Source organism: Polistes fuscatus, unplaced genomic scaffold (genome assembly GCF_010416935.1).
Source record: "Polistes fuscatus isolate 324 unplaced genomic scaffold, CU_Pfus_HIC Scaffold5, whole genome shotgun sequence".
In the NCBI taxonomy this organism is placed as follows: Eukaryota; Metazoa; Arthropoda; class Insecta; order Hymenoptera; family Vespidae; genus Polistes; species Polistes fuscatus.
The window spans coordinates 8,289,391-8,311,473 of record NW_025113129.1 but is presented as its reverse complement, the minus strand read 5'-3'; the positions used below and the strand labels follow the sequence as shown (position 1 = coordinate 8,311,473).

The following is a 22,083-nucleotide window of genomic DNA, read 5'->3' as shown; positions in this document are numbered from 1 at the left end:
TGTACTCTCGCTGATAATATGTCACAATGCATTATTATGTATATTCAAAGTTGACACATTCTTGAATTATGTATGTATATGTATATAATATATTATATATGTATATATGTATACATGTTTATGTGAATATAGTGCATGTACATAAATGCATGTGTCATCCAAATGCATTGTAATTTATTCAAATGAATGTATGTAACGTCCTATCAATCACGTATCAGACGTGTATTAGAGATGCAATTAGATCGTAGTAAATTAACACAAATAATTGTATTATCGATAACGCATCTATATGTATTTACTTAAGTATATACATGTACATCTACGAACCGTGCATCTATTATCAATTACTCTGTTAAATAATATAATATTTAATCTTGTTTTTCTTCCTCATAATTATTAGTACGTGACGCGTATTGAAATTCTGCTACGTTGAGTGAAATGTATGCACAACTGGTCACAAGTTATCATAAACTAATTCGAACAATTATACATATCCGTTTAAACCAAAAGGTGCGATGAAGTGTAATCGAACGTTGAATGAGCATACAGTAAGTCAATTATTTGGTAATCGCTTGTTATTAACGGCATTTATGCATATAACAGTGAATGGGTAATATACTTGGTATGCCACGATTTTAACTACGTGGCACAGTAGGGAATATCGATGGTTAGAAAATGGCGATGTTTGTTACAAACTAATGCTTAGTTACGCGAAATCGAATAATTTTACAAGATTATCAAAGTATACGATACAATTTTTTTTTGTATTTTAACAAAATAATTTGTTTCTATCGTGAATTCTGAGATGTTCGTTCCAATTTTACGTTTAACGTGACATCAAAATGTACGTAACGATTTATTAATATAAAATCAAATGCAAGGCATGCACTTATCGTCGTATTCGTAGTGAAAGACGTCCAAGTAAATGTAACGAAATTATATTACAGAGAAGTCTGGCCAGAGAACGATTCCTTTGGAAGGGCTGATATACCGTCGGAGGAAGAATTTCTAGCACTCCGCGAAATCTTCTTTGCAGATCTCGGTGGTGAGTAGTTTTTACAAAATTAACATATTCGAGCTGGCTGAAAGCTTCGAGTTGCTTTCATATATTGCATTAGCATTTTAATTCCTTGATTTCTCCGCTACCTCGAGAACTGTGAGTTTCTCGAAACTTCCCTTTTCTTCTTTCTCTATTTTTTTTCTTGGTGACTATTATTAAAAAAATGGTTTCATAGTTATCTCATCTGCGTATTAATTTACAAAATTAAAAACAAAAGAATTCAATTGTATTTATAACTCACGCACAAGTAGGAACATTAATTTATTTTACCGTTGCGACATACATATTTTGATTGGCTAAATTGACGTTGAAATTATAATAAAGATGAAAAGAAAATTAGAATGAGAATGAGGAACATTTAGACCGATTAAATTAAAAAAGTAGAAGAGAAAAAGGAAAGCGGAAAGCGGAAAGAGGAAAATGAGTGGAGCAGTGTAGAGACGACGATCTCTTTGGACGTTTCGTTTACGATAGAGCAAAAATGTCTACCTTCGGTTCATTTAAGACTTTTTTTCCGCACCAAGGGTATTATCGCTATAACTTGGGTTTATAGTAAAAATTATGTGCTCCGCACACGTAGTCTCTTGAGAAAAGCACTGCCGGTGTTTCAGTTATCGTTAATCGTACGAAGATCTGAAAAGTGGAAATAGTTATTACGTTAATGCGTTAAATTGGAAATAATTTATTTGATTCCAGGAAAAAGTACTAAATGAATTTTCATTTTTGCTCATTGTTCAAATTTTGAAGTCTCTATGATCAAAAAAGAATCTTCATTTGTGGAATATAATTTTAAATTACAATTTTATGAATTTTGTGACCAAGGAAAATCTTGCTCTTAGAAAACAGTCAAAATCGACTTATTTATCGCAAAGATGTTAAATGCTGTAAAACGTATATAAATAGTCAAATTCACTCGAGGGAGCTTTTGGAGGAACAGTATGTAATAACCGGAACATATATCATGAGACAAAATTTAATTAAACGCGCCGCTGCTATTTATTTCACGTTTCTAATTTATGTACGAATAACTACGTCCTTTTTCGTTCGGCATTTATCTCTATTTTATTATATCCATACGTTCGCATAATGAACTGATCATTTCTAAATATTTTTGTCTTTTTTTTAAATTTACTTTGTCTTATGGTATATAAACGCACACATACCGATTTTTTATAATCAGAAGTATCCTTTGATCCTCCAAGAGAATTATTTTTTCAAATTTTATTTAGCAAATATTTTATCTACCTTCATTATTCGATATTATTTATTATTTCTTGTTTGCTTTTAACGATAGAACAACTCTAGTAAAATGATTCGATTCTTGTCATGGTAGGTAGGTACTACAATAATACATGCTTGAACAATAGAGAAGAACAATACGTAATTTAAGAGTCGCTTGTTAAGCGTTAATGATTTACTTTGCTGTAAACATATGCATTGACATGGCATATAGAAGAGATTGCCTTGTGATTTTCGTGGCTATTATATTAGTAACTTTGAAAGAAAATATCGTTAGAGTAACGATGCTTTGATCCTAGCTCTCTTATTTCTTATAGCTCGCTAGATCTAACGATCGTTATCAATTGACGTTAATTATAATTAATATGTATATATAAACGAATAAAAAATAATTATCGATTTATATTTACTCTTTAAATATTATTTTTCAACGCAGTAAAATTTCTCATAAATTTGTAATATTTTTCTTCGTTCGTGTTTGATCATAAAAATAAAAAACGTATAGACGATTTTGAGTAGTAGGTTCGTCGATTACTTTTAGTTTATTTTCTTTACCACACTCATAATTTCTCGTTTACATGGATTGCAGCACCGCGTTTACTTTCTTTTAGTTTCCCTCTTATTCTTTCTCACGAATGTCGTCACGATAAAAAATGGTTACGATGTTATGAATTACAACTCGTAGTCCTTGTTCCTTTTTTCGTTTCCTCTTCGTTTTCTCTCTCTCGGGTAACTCGTGCTAACGATGCTTCCTCTCCTTCTCTCTATTTTTGTTGTTTTCTTCTATCGCTGGACGCATAACGACGACTACATCGCTAGCACGATTGGTTCGCTCTGTGTAGGTACCAGTGAAACGATGAAGTCGTTAAATGTTAATCCTTCTTTTAAATCTTACGGCCAGTGCGCATCACTGTTATAGCTACCATTCAGTCTAGGAAACGTGGAGTTTATTTAAAACAACTCTGCTGACACCTCAACAGTTTTATTTTATGACGTGAACATTCTATCGTACCTTTCCTTATCCCAAATCTCACAATTAATTCATTCATTTTTATTTCATTTTCACACGAGAGATCGATGTCATCATTTATGTATTAGATACGAATTTATCAAAGACGCGTGTATCTAAAATTATCTAAACACGTGTAAACAAATGTATCTAAATAAAGTAAAATTTATTTTACTTGATTTTTCTTTTTTATAAAATGAATCAAATAAACGAGAAGAGAACGCAAAGAAAAAAAGAATGAAAAAGAAATTAATCATAGTGAAACATTGTTTTTATTTGATCTTTTCCTTTCTTTTTTGTTTTTCTTCTTCTTCTTCTTCTTCTTTATTTTTTCGTTTCGCATTTATTCTCCAGACGATTTTACCAAGCGAAGTAAATGTTTTTCATTAATCTTTCACAACTCGTTCCCTTCATTGTCGACACGTAGATTCGTAATTTGGTCGACTTACACTAGCTAAATCGGTAAATTCGTTAGTACAGTTTGTGGTTTACACGCTGCGTTTCATCATACCAGTCTGCGGTGCTATATTTGTGACCTCCTACATACCTCTCCGAAAGCTTTGTGAGTCTAATTACGAAGGCGTACATGATACACATCACGAACATGTTACCCCCGTCTAGTCTCTTTACGTACTTCCACCCCCTTTTGCTTCGCGTTATCCCTTTCATTTTGATATGTCTCTTTACATGAAACTATTTTTCTTTTCTCTTCTGTTGCTCTACTTTTCTCTCACATATTTCGTGTTATTAAAATATCTCCGAGTTTGACTTTCTTTCATTCTCTTTTGCTTTCTCTATCTTTTTTTCGTTAGACATTTATCGCATAAATAATTAAAATAATATGTTTTCCTATATATAAGCTCAATATTTATTGATTTAAAATGAATATTAGTTTATAATAAGTATTACGTTAGTTCTCTACTTATTGCATTAATATATTGCGGTTTAATTCGTGAATTTATTGTACCAACTCGTTACGACTGTTTCCCATTTCAACATAGTTTGCTTACCAACTATTTACTCGCTCACAAATTAGACTTTTTTCTTTTTCTCGCCAGACTGCGTTAATTGTATGGTATCCGTAAAGTTTCTTTTTCTCGAGTCCTTTACCTTTTCTTTTGCTATCTCTCTTTCTCTTTCTTGTTAATTGTTTTCTTTGCTTAAAATTAAGATTTATAGTAAAATCTACGAGTATCCATGTGTACAAATAACACGACGAAAAAGATAATCGATAGTAATTCGTCGGATGTTTTTCATCTAGATATATTATTATGAGTACGGAGTCCCCCAAGCTAGCCAAACTTATCGCGAGCACTATACTTATTCGACTTTTTCTTTTTCGCGTTCTCTTCAGAAAGCACTTTATTTATTCACGTTCAAGAAGAGCACAGAGAAACTCATATACATATATAAGAAATATACGTTTCATCGGGTTCGTTTCTGCAGGCGCCAGAAATAGCAATGGTATGCTTGAGGAGAGAAAAGGAACGAAGAAAGATTCGCTTGCGATTTTTTTCCATCCTTATTGAGCCTACTCTTCTCTTCTTTTCCCTTTTACTTTTCACCTTCCGGCTACGAATCTAACTTGTTAGTCCGAATACGTGACGAATAAGGAGAAATAGCGAAAGAGTGAGCAAGCGAGTGTGAGAGAGAGAGAAGGAAGAGAAGAAATATAGAAAGTAAAAAAGGAAAGATAAGAAGAGGGGTAGAAAAAAAAGCCTTTCTCACCTTCTTTCACTTCGGAGGTCGAAGGTTTGACGAATGAAGACCGAATTGGAAGTCTAGCTATTTGTAGAGTCAGACCAAGGAAAATTTGCATCTTTCTTTTTCTTTTTTCATTTTCTTTCTCTCTCTTTCTCTCTTTCTGAACGACGAGCGATCGTCCTCATATGTCTGAAGATCCTCCTACTTCATCCTTCTTTTTCTCATCCCTTTTCTTCTTCTTCTTCTTCTTCTTCTTCTTCCTTCAAGGATTTCTGAAACCACACTCCATAACTTAACACTTTAGACGGAAACTCGCGGTTCATCCTTGTTGTCTCTCCCTCTATTTCTACCTCTTCCTCCTCCTCCTCCTCCTTCTTTCATCTCCCCTTTTTTCCGATTCGTGAATGTATGTATACGCATTCGTACGCAGAACGTGTCGAGCAGAACGATATTCTATGCGTTGGAACTTACTCAAACGGTATGCTGATGAAAATGGGGTGTCTTCTTTCAAATAACCTTGCTTATTTGTTTACCCTCTCGACAATTTTTCTTCTACTTTGTCCCTCCACACCCTCCTAATGCTTTCAAACCGTTCCTTGCTAGTACGTGCAAGTTTCACACTTTGAGAAAATACTTTTCTTCAATTCCTATAAACGACACTTGGCTGTTATTTGTTCTGGTAGATTACGAAATGAATTATGTAAATATATAAATACTATGTGTTGCTAAATTGGATATAAATAGCAACAAGATTTATTCATAATAAAACTATAAATAATTTCGATTTAAATATCATATTTTTAAATGATTTATGCTTGAATCTCAAAATGCATTTATACATTACTATTTTTTCGACTCGAATGACTTCCAAAGGTTATCTATCCATTACCCACTTTTATTGTTTATATTCGATCGAATATACAAATGTTTCTTTATTTTATCCTTTTTTCTAATTTCACGATAGAGATTTTTTAGCGAATGTTTACTATACTTTTTTATCTCTTTTTTTATTTGTGAAATATCGCAAAATAATCGCTATAAAAATATGGTAGTAATGGATATACATGTAACATAACTATATTCCTTTGTTCTCGTGAGTTAAAGAAAACTTAGTGTCTCCGGAGACAAGGTATCTAATCGTGTAGGAAACTTTTATAATTGGTTTTCCCTTACCGTAAAAACCGTTGTGAGTGAACTCCGCGAAAACTTTTCCGACTAATTTTACCGGCCAACGATGGTCATAATGCGAAAATAAAAATGAATAGTACTTTTCAGAAAAAAAAAAAGACTAAAGAAAAACGAGACATAGGATAGTAAACGTTATGTAAGATCGACATTAATAATGGTTGGTGTAATTATCGAAAATAAAATTATTAAAGAACCTAAAAGCAAGTTTGGAAAATTATTTTCTCGATAGTTCAGGAAAATAAAAAGAATACGTTTCGTCGTGAATTTCCATTTAAGATCTTAACGCTTGCTTTTTTAATCGCCATAACGAAACAATCACGTTTACCACTCACGTTTAACTCGCCTTTCCGTTGTTATGCTTTTAGGTCAATTAAAAGCGTCCCCTTTCTATGCGTTTTACAAGATTTTACATCGTTAATTATTACAGTTACAATTTTTGTCCAATTTTAGCGATTAAAGGCTCATGGGTTTTAACAGGTGATGATTATTAGATATTTTTGTTAAGAATATATTTTTTTCTTCATAAATCATGTTTTGTTTTTTAAAAATATCAAATAATTAGCTTGTAGTTAAAAACCTTTATCTTTCGAATGAGTCGTTGATCACTAAAATCAGGCAAAGATTACGATCGCGAGTAAATCCTGAAGCTTGTTATTTTAGTTTTGGAAAAACAAGTAGAAACTTGTTAGATTATCCTAGAAGGATGATATTCATTGGAACGATCTTTCTTTCTTCCATCGGAAAAACGTTTCCTGTTCTGTTTGTTTCATAGGATACAACGATGGGAGAAACAATGATCGGATCGAATAATTCTGTAAGGATCCTTGAAGCGTAGCAATGGCAGAATTTACATCCTTAGCTCGGTTGAACGATCACGACCATATGTTTGCATCAAACGTTGTACCTTTCCTTTTCCTTGATTCACCCTTTCTTTCATTCTCTTTGTCTTTATTTTCTATCTCTGTCTCAGTCCTTTTTCTTGGAGGTTTTCACCGATCGGCAAGTTTATCCGAGTTCTATTCGCCAATTTAGGTTGAATCGCCGGCACGTTTGCTTTCCTTCCATCAAATTGCGATTCGCTATGGGTTCTACGATTTCAGGACAAACCAATTCGACGTCTTACCATCGAAGCAACCCTCCGTCTTCGATATCCACGGAGCTTCACTAGCTAAAATATGGACGTTCGAAGGATCTCGCGAATCCTAACCGTTCTGTCACGATCGCAACCTTCTGCTTCCACAACTTCTCCTAACCATCTCCGTTTATTTCCTCAATCCCTGTCTCATTTGGTTATATCTTCGTCTATCGTTTCTCGTTTCGAGCTAGAACGAAAATCAAATAAGAACTGTAAGTTAGATTTCACTCGAAATCGTCATTTTCTTTCGATTACGTATCGAGCTCGTTTATTCTTGAATATTTTATACGAAAGAAAAATATATAAAAAGAAAAGAATCTTTTTGACAGGAAAAAATTATAGCAAAAAATTTGACGCCCCTATCGAAAGAATTCCGTTTCATGCGAGAATGAATTAAGACCTCGATAAAGACGAAACAGTGGTGGTGGTGGTGGCGGTGGTGGTGGTGATAGGGGCTTTTAAAAAATATCAAGAAGTTTAAGGTATTTCCTTCGCAGTAGGGAGAAAGCATGACTTTTAAAGAGCCCTTCAGAAGATATTTATCGTTGTTCAAGTATCGAGTAGAAAAGCTGAACATTAGCCTTCCTCTTTTCCAACTTCTTCTTTTCCCTCCCTCGCGTCTCGACTCGACGATACGATGATGGCTCTTTCGGTAACGATGAATAACCATTAACGTGCAAAGGACCTTTCGACTATCTCCCTCCTTTTCTCTCTCCCTTATCATTCCCTTTCCTTTACTTTTCTTTCCTTTTCACAGTTTATCCCTTTCGCTGTCTCACTGCACGTCGAATCGTCCTCCTTTCTTCCTTTTTTCTCTCCCTATATTTCTGTTCGTTTCTCATTTCCACATGAAATTCTCTTCTCTCAGGTACACTTATACGCACGCACACATACACAGAAGGAAAGAAAAAGAAAAAAAAGTCCTTCGTTCTCTTTTCAAGCGAATTGAGAGGAAGAGTGAGAGTCGACTATTTAAAAAGAGTGAGTTCAAGTACATACCTCTTACCGGTGCTATCAGAACTCGTTATAAGGTATATAAATGGTACGCAAGATACTTCGAACGGTTACCTATGATCTCACCATATCCAAAGCTCTCCCTGACAGTTCCCTTGTTGGCAGTTTATTTATTTATTGAATTTCAAATTTCACAAATAAATAAATCCCTTTAGTGAGAAAGAACAAATTTCGAATCAGTTGATATGATTGGCGTGTACCGTTTTTTAATTTTGTTTTTTGTTCTGTTCAAGCTTATTGATTTTTCATCCGATTACCTTCTCATCGAAAATATTTGCCGATTCGATATTTATTTTTTTCTCCTCGTATAGTATTTCTCATCGATTCGCGTTTTGATTACTCTATTGGATTGTTTCATAATTGTTTTACTCGAAAATCGGTAAAAACGATGTCAATTTTTATTTAACTAACGTTTATGCCATATATATATATATATATAAATAAATACGATATGTATTATATATGAAGAAGAGCTTTGGACTTAAACATCTTCTCGGCCTGGACTATTATTGCGAACGCAGTCTGTTTTCTAAAGAACATATAAACAAAGCATGCTTGGAAAAAAGACAAATAAGAACAAACGGGCACGGGGTCTTCTCTGTACCGGGAAGATTAAAGTGAAAGAAGGGGAAAAAAAACAAAAAGAAAAAAAGAAAAAGAAAACGAAAAAAGGAAGAAAAAAGAAAAAAATACGCTCAAGGTCAAGCGCTGAACATTCCACCGGGATGCACGCTGTCTCTCGTAACCCTTTTTTATTTTTGTTCTTCTTACTCAAAGAAGTGGAGAGAATGCAAGCAAGAGCTTCTTTTTTACCAATTCCTTTTTTTCTCTCTCTTTTTCTCTTTGCTTACCCAAGCAGCAGTCCCTTTTTTGCATCTTGCACGTCTGCTTTACGTCTGTGTTCATGGATGCACGCGGCTTCGGTAAAATAATAATGCATTTGCGACTTGCGTAGAAATTGAATAACAGTCGCGCTTGAATAATACAGATATGTAAATGGAGGTTGGTACAGGGTTGATACGGGGTTGGTACGAGGTGCCGGAAACGTAGACGGGATCATTTATATTGTATTCGTGCCGTCGTTTTCTCCTATCTCTACCGACTGCGTTCCAACCTTGCTTCATCCCCTTCTTCCTACCCACCTCCCTCTATTTCTCTCTCTCTCTCTCTCCTCCTTTCTCTCCCCTCCGTTTGTACTTTGTTCACTGTTCAATCGTTCGTTCGTTCATTCTACGTTCATCCGCCTAGTTTTAGTCCTCTTTCCCTTTCTCTTCTTTCTATGAATATATTCGTTTATCTCTTTCTTTCTTTCTGTTTTCCCATTTGGAATCACTTCATTCTGTCTCTATTCCAAAAGGTCTCGCTCATCTTATTTTCAAGATCTATCCTTCTCTTATTAGAGTCTGCGTGTATGCGACTTGATTCTCACTCTCTTTCTCTCTTTCTCTCTCCCTCTCTCTCTCTCTCTCTCGTTTCTAAACGCTTCTTCCTCTTCCATCTATCTATCTTCGTATTTCCTTCGATCTTGTCTACATTTCTCATCTCCTCTCTTCTCTTCTCTTTCTTTCTCCCTTTTCTCTTGAACGTACTACCTCTCAACCCTTTTCAGTCCTGTTTCTTGTTCCATGCGATTGTAACGTCATTAAAGTATGATTTCTCCGTCATAATTGCCACCATTTTCAGAATCTCGAGGATTTTCAACGGTCTTCGCGTTTCTGCGTTCCCTCTCTGCGTTTCAAACAATTCCACGATTTAGGAATGGATTTTCGAAATCCTTGTTTCGTCGGAAACCCGGGGAATACGTCGAAATGATTTCACTGGGTATACTTCAATGCAAGTAATATGAGTAGATAGAAAGAGAAAGAGAGAGAGAGATAAAATAGCCTACCGACTACGATTTTACTTCAAACCGGATTAGAGAAATATTCTAATTCTAAATGACGACCAAATGATTTTAGTACGTCGTTCTGCATCTAACCTCTAATAGTTTTAATTATTCCATTCTCCTATATTATCTACTAAATGTATATTTCAGTAACAGTTAATTTAGCGGAAAGAAGCTTAATATATTATATTTAGTCAAATATTATTATAACGTAATATCATTGTTTAAACATCCTAAAGAGTGGCTATAGATAAATGAAAAATCGTATAAGGAGATAATAATTATTATAGAATAATATAAGTTAAAATATATTCTCTTACGCGTTTATTTTCTTTTTTTTTTTGCAAATGAAATAGAACCTCTCGTAAGCTTCCTCTTTACTTTCTTCGTTTGTGTGTACACATACGTACGTATATACGTATGTACTTTTACGTACGTGCAAAACACGTTGGATCGGACGATGCGTTTCGCTGCATTTAACTTGCGAGAGAGAGAGAGAGAGAGAGAGAGAGAGAAAGAGAGAGGAAGTAAGGATGGTAAGGAGGTAGAGAGGGTTGGAGGGAGAAGAGCTTTGCCTTCAGGGGACGGTCTATGTTCTTCAAGACCTTACACAAATGCAAGTTAATCCGATTTGTGCTACATTCGAAATATAATCGGAGCTTTCTCAAGGACGTGTAAGTGCGAGAGCGTACGACTACATCGACCGGAAGTCCTTCTTCAAGTTTAATAACGGTTTTCCGGCTTTCACCGAGGTTATTTGATCGCAACGAAATTTAAGCCGACCGACCCATTGTTCCGTCCTCATTGCATTTTTCCTCATTTCTTTTTTTTTCCTTTTTCTTGATTTTTTTTTGGTTCCTTTTGTAAAGCTTTACTTGAAATAAAAAAAAAGAAAAAGCCTCATTCGTTGGATTTCTTCTTTTCTCGGTACTGTCACTTGGTAGTATCCAATTTTATTACTTTACATATAGATACAGACAGTTATAAAGTTATACTGATCTTCTATGATATTGCTTTTTCCACCAAAGATGGATTTACATTTTATCTTTTATTAAATCGGAAAGTTGAGATTTTATATTGCAAATTGTCTTGCTGACTTTATTTCATTTGTTTGCTCGTATTATTAGATGGTACACTTATTTGAATACTAACTTTTTTGAAATTTCCCTTTTCCAGATGTTTGTCATCTTTTTTCGTGTAACATCTTAGATTATTTTTATCTCTACATTTATCGTTTAATTACAATGAAATAGAGACGATCAAATAATAGGATGGAGAAAAAGCAGAAGTTCGGTTCTGTGGAACTCGATGACTCTACTTATAACCAATTAACGTTTTTATAGTCTCTAGAAGAAGCTTGTTTTATCGTAGCAGTCATTAGCAGCTACGCTTTGCAAGGTTATATTCATGCAAATTAGATCGATCCTTTTCCTAACGGCTGGTTAACTATAAAATACGCTAATGTTAAGATACGCTTAAATGGGTTACATCGGCTTGTTACTCGGAATCGTTCGTGGGAAAAAACTTTAACGTGTACATCGAGATATTGCTTTGCTAAATTTTGCTCCCTTATGTTTCTTTATTTCTTTTTTCTTTTTTCTTTTTTGATCTCCTTGAGAATCTCGAATGATCGGACCGGATAAGAGGAGACGCGAACGAACGGCTCTTATTGTTTGTGCATTATCTAGATCGAAAGATAAAGAGAATTTGATGCATCTCTTTGGATGGAATGGATTTGCATGAGAGATGTCGTTTTCCAGCAGAATTGATTTTCTTTTGAAGTAGAACTAACTCGAATAATTATCCTAATTATTTTTCTTGGATGATGTGAAGTTAAACAGTTTTTTATACTTCATATTTCATTTAGAGAGTGCGAATGAATGATAGGAAAAAAAAGAAAAGATAAAATTCATACGATTAATCGTATGATTGATTCATAGGATCAATAATACATATAAATTCTCTATACGTTTCTATTTGAAAACAGAGAAATGAATTTATTGTATCGTGGAATCTGCTTTGAGTAGTAAACTCGTGAGAGTAGAATGTTAGCACTCATGTCAGTCGTATCGAAGTGAAAGGAAGTAGCAACTACAAGTAAGCCTTAATGACTTCTCGACGATACAATTAGGTTCTCACGAAACGACGTGAGATAAATTTAAATGTATATTCGAAATATATATTGTCACTCGTAGAATGAAAAAGGCGTGGGAGTAAAAGAAGTAGATGAAAATGGCAAGAAAAAAGAGAGAAAGAAGTAGAAATAGAAGAAGAAGAAGAAGAAGAAGAAGAGGACAGATCAACTATTCTTTTGATATGAGAACGAAATATCTCTCACTCATCCCCTTTCCCTTTTTTTTCTATTACCATCCAGCCTGTCTCTCAATAAAAGCAAAATGTATAAGGGTAGACATAGGTGAGAGCACGTGTGATGCGGCCGTATGTCCTTAGCGATCTATACCGAAAACGAAATTACGTTTCCGAGAGATAATGCATGCCTTTCCGAGCACGGACAACGTTAACGTTCCTTTCAAACGACATTTGCACGATTAATGACGTACTACCGGAACGTCATTCGATCCTCCAAAAAATTACTTCTAGTCTCGAACGTTCGTGAATTCGTTCTCTATTGGGACCGGCGATCGAAATCGTGCTGTGAATCGAGAGAACCTTTTTACTTCGATCAACGGCTTCTACTTTCTTTTCTTATCGATATCACAAATTACTGTTTTTTTTTTGTTTATAACGAACGTTGATTAACACATTGACGCAAATCACTGCTTTCACTGTCATTTATTTATTTAATTTCTTCCGTTATAATAATTATGATATTCACAAAAAATTACGGCTTATTCTTAATTATTTTTATAAAACAGATTCTTTTGTTTAAATTTTTATTATACGCGTAGTGTTACTCTCATTTTAATTCGTATCAAAATTCAAAATATTGAAAAAAGTATTTTACGTCAACGTGCCAAAGAATATTTATTTATTTATTTGATCAATTATTTCTCTGGTTAATCGTGACATATCACTTCTTAATCTTTTCGCAAGAATGTTTCACGCGTCTCTACATTTAACCTAAATCGTCGTACTTATGTGCAGCAATATGTTGTCCTTTTTTTTCTTTTTTTTTTCTTCGACTATATAATACATTATCCACCGCTGCAATGCTGACCTACATTCGAGCAGAAATGTCAGTTTGTTTTAACTAAAGCGAGATCTTTTTTAGTTTTCGTTTTTTTCCCTACTTCTTCGTTTTTTTTTGTTTCTTTATTTCTTTTTTTCTTTTATTTTTATTCGCTCTTAACCTCAATCCTTCTTTCGCGTCTTCTTTCCGTTTGTCTGATTTTCTTTCACTCTTTTTCCCCCTTTCTCTCTGTCTCTGTCTCTCTCTCTCTCTTCCTTCCTTCTTTCTCTTTCTCTTTATTTCATTTGTATTTAAGTTAATGCACTTATTCATGTTAATTAATTCTAATTTGTACTTTAATATTTCTCAAAGTATTTATCTCAATTTGTTTCTTCGTTTCGGATTAAATGGTAATGCTTGATAAATCAAAATATAATTTCATGTCAGATAACATTTCTTAAGAATGACAAGATAGATTAACATTTTCATATACAGGTTGATCACCTAACGCATAAAACGATCTACGAGTGAGAGGTACACGTCGTTTTAAGCTCCGTATCTTCGGCAATATTTGCCAAAGAATTTGACTTTTCCGAGAGTCATAATGCTGCTCTCCCATGTAAGTGACCGCCGATGTTAATTTATAGGCGGAATAACGACTTTCCGATCCTGGATGCTTGCCATAACGCGGCTTGGGTGTATCGAAAGGTTGGGGTGGTTTTACTACGTCGAATAAATTTCAGGAAAGTGCTCAGCCTGATCCATAAAGTAAGAAATCTACTAGTCGAATTTTTCATTGTATATTTTCATTGCTCGATATACATATAATAGTTTATTTTTTTACCGTAGAAAACATTTAACTGCTATATCTACAAAAATGAACGTTATGCGAAAAGCAAAAGTAATTTGGGTAACGTTTATTTTTTTCTTTTAAATTTTATTTTTTTATTTCTTGACTTTAAAAATTTTGAGGACAGAACGAATTTCGGTAAAGATATGATCGCACGAGTGCGGATAGTAAGTAGAAACGATCCCGACGTTTCTTTTCCTTTTTCGATTTGGTTTTACAGGCAGAAACGAACTGGATTTTTTGAAGGCCTAAAAGCTTCAGAGGCAGCCTTTTACGTCGACGATCACTGATGCGTCCGATGTGACAGAAAATCAATGATATCTTATCAATAAGTAGACATCCGCTTTCAGCCTTTCTTTGTTTACATTCTCTTCTCTCTTTTCTTTATGGTTTTTTCTTCTTGTCATACAGCTGTGCAATTTATTTAGAACATCCGGTACAACGAACAGAGAAGACAAGAATTAATTAAACTTTTAAAAATAAACAATGCGTGGGTTCTTCTTTATAAGATAAAATGAACAAACATACGAATATAGTGGAATTGCTCGTTTAAATATTATAGGATTCGTAGGCATGTAATATGACGTTATCTACACGTTTCAAGTTTGAAAGGAATTTGAGGAGGCAGAAAAAGGACCATAGAGAAAGCTAAAATGAAAGGATACGGAGAGTGGCGTAATAAAAGTTTCAAAGCGAGACAGGTACCGGTAGTAACTACTATATTAATAGTAACGCGTACTGTTTCTCCCTCGGTATTTCTCTCGTACTATCTCGTACGAAAAGTACATAGTATCTGCGTTTCGTAGAGTATATATGCTTTAGCAAGGTATTAGAAAATTTATCACGCTTCCGTACCAAACTGGTCCAGCTTCTATCTGTCTATCTATCTATCTATCAAGCAGCTAAAGTATGTCTTCTGACATCATTAACATAATTTCTTTCGGCCCTTTTCCGAATGAAAGCAAACCGGTGAACGTTAAGGTTGAGTTTCTCTTCTTTAATGTCATGGCTTATCGGGATCATCGATTACAGAGAACGAATCTTAACGAAGTCGTTCGAGGAACGACGAGTCATTTCCTTCGCTCCTTCCATTGAAATTGTATGTAAATTAAAAGAAAAAAGGGAAGCTACGGGGGTTAACTTGTAAAAAAAGTGTTATTGCGGTCTCTCTCTCTCTCTCTTTTTTTTTTCCTTTCCTTTCTTTCTTTCTCTCATTCTTTCCCTCTTGAAAAAGAAAATAAGAAAGATGAGCGGAGACGAGAAAGTCGAGATTGAACGACCGACTTAGAGTGTCTGTGAGGAGTCGAGGCGAGGATCGTACTGGAATGAAACGGACGAGGAAAACCGTTCTAGTTTGAGAAAAAGGGAGAGAAGGGTCATTTTAGGTTAGATTTGGCTAGATAATCCGTCTTAGTTAGAAGAGAAGGAGAAGACTTGTCCCTTTTTTGTGTCGAAGAAATACCGGGCATAATAATTTCATACTTGTAGTCGAAACTCGCTGTCTCTTTTTCTCTTTATTCTTACTTATCTATACATACACGTGTATATATATATATATATATATATTTGCTTTTTCTCCCTTTGTCTGTCTTTCGTTTTCTTTCCCTCTTTTACCCTAGAGTAAATCCACCCTATTTCGCGACAGCTCTGCACTTTCAACGGCGACGATCAAACCCCTCATTGCTAACGCGAATCCCGGGGATATAATCGAGTTCTTAGGCGCGGATAGACCTGCTCCAACGTTGATAATATTTCTGAAATCTCATAAGATGGGTGGACCGTAGTTTTCCTTCTCCTTTCTATTTTCTCGATCATCCATGGTAGTCGTGATCTATGCCAACGAGGATTTAGTAGACGAAAACGACGACGAAGACGACTACGAAGGGAATGATCACGTTTGTCCTGGTAATTTCATTTCGTACGAATCAATTTCCCTTTTCACTTTAAGGGGAAGTGTATCGTAAACGAATAAGTGTGAACGAGGGATTCGTTAAACGAAGGATCAGTAAGATTTTCTTGTATACTTTTGATTTTACAATTGCGATTTTAAACGAAGGGTGTCGATTAAATCTAATTTCGTAGTAAATTAAAAATTGTTAATACTTTTTTTCTGCAAAAATATTATAGATGTAGAAATAAAGTTGAATGTTTTTAATCTTAATTTCCATTTCTAACATTTTAACGAGCATTGTAGAAGAAAAGCATAATTTCAAAGAAGCTAATAAGATCTGCGCAATTGAAAACTCTCGTCCCTTCTTTTACTTCATTTGTTCATTCCTTTAATAAGCCTTTGCCGAAGTAGAAGCTCCAACCGTTATTAATCATTGATAAAGAAACCGATTAAGAAACGCAAACTGGCTAAAATCGAAAGTTAGTACAAAGAAATCTGTTTTCTTTGAAATAAATATGCTTTAGAAATATTCTCTTTTGGTTTCTGCCAAACGATAGGGTTTGAAAGGGAGGTGGAAAAGGAAAGGGAGAAGAAGAAAAAGAAGAAGTAGGTACTTACAGAAGAAGAAGAACAAGAAGAACAAGAATATGAAGAAGAGGATGAGACGATGTGAAATACAAGAAAAAGAAGAAGAAGAGGAAAAGGAAAAGGTGAAGTTCTTCAACGGAGGGTTATAATTACGTTGTTAATAAACCTTAAGGGAAGAAAGCTCGTCTAACCTTAGCCAGATCTTTCGACGCTTCTCGCATCGCGAGTTTCTGACATTCTTCAGATCGCACGACCGTTTGAAACGGCTTCCTCCAATTAAGTTTAAAAGTACCACTCGATCGATCGAAGGAATTGAATTACTGATTCCGACATCATCGTTCATTCGCCGTAATTACTTCGACGCTTATCTAACTTATCTAACAAGGTGGATTTAGAAAGCAGCAGAATCTATCTACGCCCTATAAATGCACGAAGGTACGTATGTACGTATGCACGCATGCATGCTCGCACGCACGCACGCACGCACGCACACTTGTCAGTTCTAATTCGCATACAAGTTCGTTCTTACGTATGTATGAACATGTAGACATAGTCAGCTCTCTGAAATTTCTCCACCGTGATTGCGTTTGTTGCAAGCACCTGCGTAATCCTGGCAATCTTCGTCTCTCCCTCCTCCCTCCCACTCTCATACTCCCTCTTTTCTCCCTGTTTCCAGTCAGCTTCGCAACACCCTACGTACAATCTCCTTGTATCGCCTGAACCAATTATCTCTCCTACCTTTGATGTTGTCCAGCTTCCGTGTAGGTGTTTGCGACAAACAGCGCGAGTCGACATGATAAAGGAATATTCTCGTAAATTTATCAAGTACGTGGGAGCACGCAGATTGAGTTATTTAAAGCGACACGTTTTAGGTTTTGTTTTTATTATTCGAAATAGATGATACACATTTTCTTTTTCCATTCTTTTCTTTGAAATTATTTTGATTGACTGGAGAAAAATAATTATCTATGTCAAAGGTAGGAGGAACGTTATGATAGATATTTTACAATAAGCGTAACTAAATCGTAAAGAGAGAAAAAAAGGATCTTGTCCAATGGAATCGATTGTTAAATATTTCTATTCTGAACCATTAAAGAAAAAGCAGAAATAGTTCTGTGTCTAACGTTAACGAGTAGAAGTTATATAAGAAGGAAAGACGATTCGATTCAATTATTGGATCATAGAAGAGATCGAAAGGAATCTTATTGTAAAAGAATAGTAATTGCTACTGTCGCGCAATCTAGAGAACCGAATGATTGGTTGAAATAATTCAAATGGTTCTTTAAGAGACTCGATAACAAGGATAAATGTATTTTCTCTGTCAAAAGCTTAATACGATTTGATCAGTTGATCCAACTAATATGTAATTTTATATACCGAGCTACAAGAAAGACCTTGGGATAGAATCACCGATAGAAATTGCGAGATTGTTCAAGCGTTTCTTCTTCATCTTATTATATTATATTTTTGTTTTTACTTTTTTCTTTACCTTAATCCTATTTACTGTTCGGAAACATCATAAAGACCAGTTTCCAAAGAAGGATAGCTTAAAATGAAGAACACGACGAAGTTATGAACTCTCTCGGATGAAGGTCCGTCGACTCGCGTTAACGCTTCTCCAAGAAAGTTCGAAAAACGAGCGAGAATCTCGTAATTTATAATTTCTACGGGTATTTATCGTTCCTTGTGTGTAGGGGGTGGTTAAAAAGTGTCTACTGACTTTTAAGTTTAATGATGTGCTGCTGGCAATTTATAACGACTTTTCCCCTCCAAAGATCGTACTTATGCACAAATAGTCATAAGGAAAAAGAGAAAAATGAAAAGAGAGAGAGAGAGAGAGAGAGAGAGAGAGAGAGAGAGAAAGGGAAAAGAAGAAATAAGTTAAATGTAAAGATCTTTCATCATTTTGGTAGTAATCGAAACATTTATTCCACAAAGAGAGAAACAGATAGAGAGAGAGAGAAAAAGGGAAAAAAAGAGAACTAGGTTTAAGAATCGATGTTACGTAAGAGACATAAGTTCGTAACGGAAAATGTTACCGCACAATCTTATTCCATAGGAGCGCCATAAGTAGGGCGATGCAATAAACGATATCTCATAGCTTTCTTTTTCCTTAAAAGTAAAACGTTTTCGGACTGGTTCTCTTTGACATCGTCCAGGCAAAACGAAAAGATAAGAGTTATCGGATCCTAAGAAAACTCTCTTAAGATGTTTCCTCTTTTCCTTCTTTTCCTTTCTTTTGTTTTCTTTCTTCTTTTTCCATCAACTTTCCTTATGTACTATTTAAATTAAACATCAGAAAAAAGAGAGAAAAAAAACTAAAAATCAAGTCTTTTCGATAGAATCATTCAATAGTTCATTTTCTATCGCGTATTAATCTCTCCTAAATATCGTTTCAAAGAATTTTTCATTTATCGATCCCTCCACTCCGCCATATCGTACATTTTCAATGACGACGTACGCGTACGTGAATGCTTCTCAAGGGAGGGAGGGAGGGGCGTTTGAAAAAATAAGCGATTAATTTTTATTAAATTTCTTTTTCCCACGCTTTTTAGTCTAACGCTATATACTACCTATTCCACGTCGAAATTTTGACGGCAACAAAGCCGACACGGGAGAATAGAGATGGCAACGATCGCAGGAATCTACCTTCCTCCTCCTCCCCCCTCCCCCATAGGTGAGAAGAAGAGAGAAAAGGGAAAATGCTTTTGTGCTTTCTATTCGATGTCATTGTCTTTTTGTTTCTCGCTTGTTTTGCTCGGCTCTAAATGGTGCGAAAGATTTATTAATAATCTAGCGCACCTGTGTGTGGTCTATATTTCTGTGCATGCGTGCGTGGGTGTGCGTGCATGTGTGAGTGTGCGTGGGTGTGTGTGCGCGCGCGCGCGCGCGCGGTGTAGAGCGACGTCGATTAAATTCGCGCACATCGTGCGAACGTTTTCACTCCAACCTCTAACCCCCTCCTTGCCTCCTTCCACCCTGCTCACCTTTCTACTCTCAACTTCGTATAGATGTTCTTCGAAAAGTTAACTCTTTCTCTTTCATTCTCTCGCGACGTGTCATGGCGCGGCATAGCGCGCCAACGAAAATTTCATTTAGCTCGAGTCCTTCCGCTTTCAGACTTTCCATTTACCGCATTCGCCTAGCGAATTAAACAGGATCGATAATTTCACTCGACCATTCCGCGATGACGAGAACTCGAATCTTCGTCGAGTGCGATTCATAGTTTTTAATGAATATGATTAAGACTTACAATTAATATAATATATATATATATATGATTTCCTGCAACCGTTGCATGGAAAATATTTCAAATACTTATTTATTTATGATAAAAATGTCCACGAATATTTCACGTTTTTTTTTATTTTTAAAAGTTTTCCTTTCTTGTTAATTATTTAATAATTATACGATACTTCCTTTTTATGTGCTAGTCCAGTATTAACATTTCGTTGTTTCTCTCTATAATTAAATTCATTTCAACAGGAAACTTTATTTAAACACCGGTATAACTTTCGTATGTTCGTTATTTTTTTTTTATTTTTGATTGATCATATTATTGCGAATATAACAACAAGTTTGCGTGGAAACAGTGTATTTTTTTGTTACTATAACGCAAAAGTAAACATAAACAATATGCGTGATTGTTACAGAAAAATTCTCTCTATTGACGATTCTAAAGATCCTAGCTTGCGTATTTTGATTTTCAGCGATCGCATAAAGGTTGCATTGTTTCAACGTTTCATATTTCTAAACTTTACGGCTTGTGTTTGTAGCACAAAGTTATTGAAAGCAAGGGAGCTCAATTACGGTTAACCAACTTGTACCTCCTATCGTTAAATTGTCATTTAGCCGATCTCAGCCTTCGTTCTGTCATATACGACGTTTGTTTTACGAGTCGCGCGGTGAAGAGAAGAGAAGAGAAGCTACGCGCTTCGGTGTCTTTGCGAAACTTTATCGTGACTCCCTGTCTAATTAAAAGCAACGACGCCGACAGACACCGATTAGAACATGTCACGAAGTTAATTTATTTTAAACGGTTTTACTCTTTACTACGTCGAATTTTACGGTTTAATCTTGTCGAAGATTAAACGCGATATATATTACGTTAATTATCGATTTATCTGTTCATACGATGAAGTAAAAGTTAGAAAGAAATATGAAAAATAAAACAGACATATAGAAAAAGAAAATTGATTTTATTGCAATGTAACAATACCTAACGCGTAGTACTAGATTATTGAAATTTCTTCATATTTATGGAGCGTAGGATTTAAACGTTTCTCTATAACTCAGCGTGTATTTCTACACTTTAATCATAATAATAGTTTCAGCTTTTGTTCGTTCCTGTCTATTTACGGGTATTACCTCTAATGCTTTGCAAAGCAACAGAATTTCCATGCGATTCTCGGTACATACGTGCTAGTTCTACGAGTGAAATCGAACGTAATACATATATATACGTACATATACATAGATTCATACGTGGACGAAACAAGAGACTTTGAAACTTAATTCGCATAGTCCAATACTACCTTCCTTTTCTGCCGACAATAATACGTGCCTTTCCCGGCAACCAACTTTATATTCTCTACGTACTTAATAAACTACGGTCATTTGTCAACACCGAGTCGGAGTTACGATCATTTTGCAATGTCAACTTCTCCATGTGTAATTACGCGGTTAATTACACGACCGAAGAGTACACGGGTTTGGCGAACAATTCTTTTCATTCTCATTGTGCGAATATTATTTTTAAAAACTAACTATGGATGGCATTAAATTATCTAAAAATGAGAATAAGTTTATCCGTTAGACGTTCTTCTCATATTTATTGATATCGATGTACGAAATTCGTTTAAAAAAAGAGTTATCGCGAAATCTTATAAATTTATTAAATTCAGATAATTAATAGAGTTATTGCTCGTTAGAGAGACAGGTTAGTACTTAATCAGTCGCTATACATCAACGTCTAACTTATTAAAGGATCACGATTGACGGAGTTTACCACATTGTTTCTTGCATTAGCTTTTATCTTATTCTCATTCACTTTTACTCTTCGACGGTCTGGAGTACAAAGTGGGTAGCAAACAAGGGGTGAATTCTTTAGCTTGGAATAATAAGCTGCGTTAATATTTGCTTCGTTCTCAAACGATAAACCCACGAATATTTCACGGTTCCCTTGAGACTATATGGGGGTTCATTGTCCGTTACTTTAATAACTTAAATCTCTCAGATCTTTCGAAGAACCAACGTACAAAGGGATATGTCTACGATTCGAAAATATTATTTATGTATATTACTTTATTACAATATTACGTCCTGATTCGTCTATTCATTAAATTCTAAATATTTGTTATTTTAACGAATATCCATAATTTATATTCTGT

The 22,083-nt window shown here is 34.9% G+C and overlaps 1 protein-coding gene across 1 annotated transcript in view; it reads left to right on the top strand.

Moving 5' to 3' along the window:
- Positions 1-22,083, top strand: part of LOC122522624 (protein timeless homolog) — a 159,663-nt gene that overhangs the window by 14,751 nt on the left and 122,829 nt on the right. Inside the window, exon 14 of the mRNA XM_043643854.1 lies at positions 948-1,045. Coding sequence (XP_043499789.1) covers positions 948-1,045 — 98 coding nt within the window. The remainder of the gene's footprint in view (positions 1-947; positions 1,046-22,083) is intronic.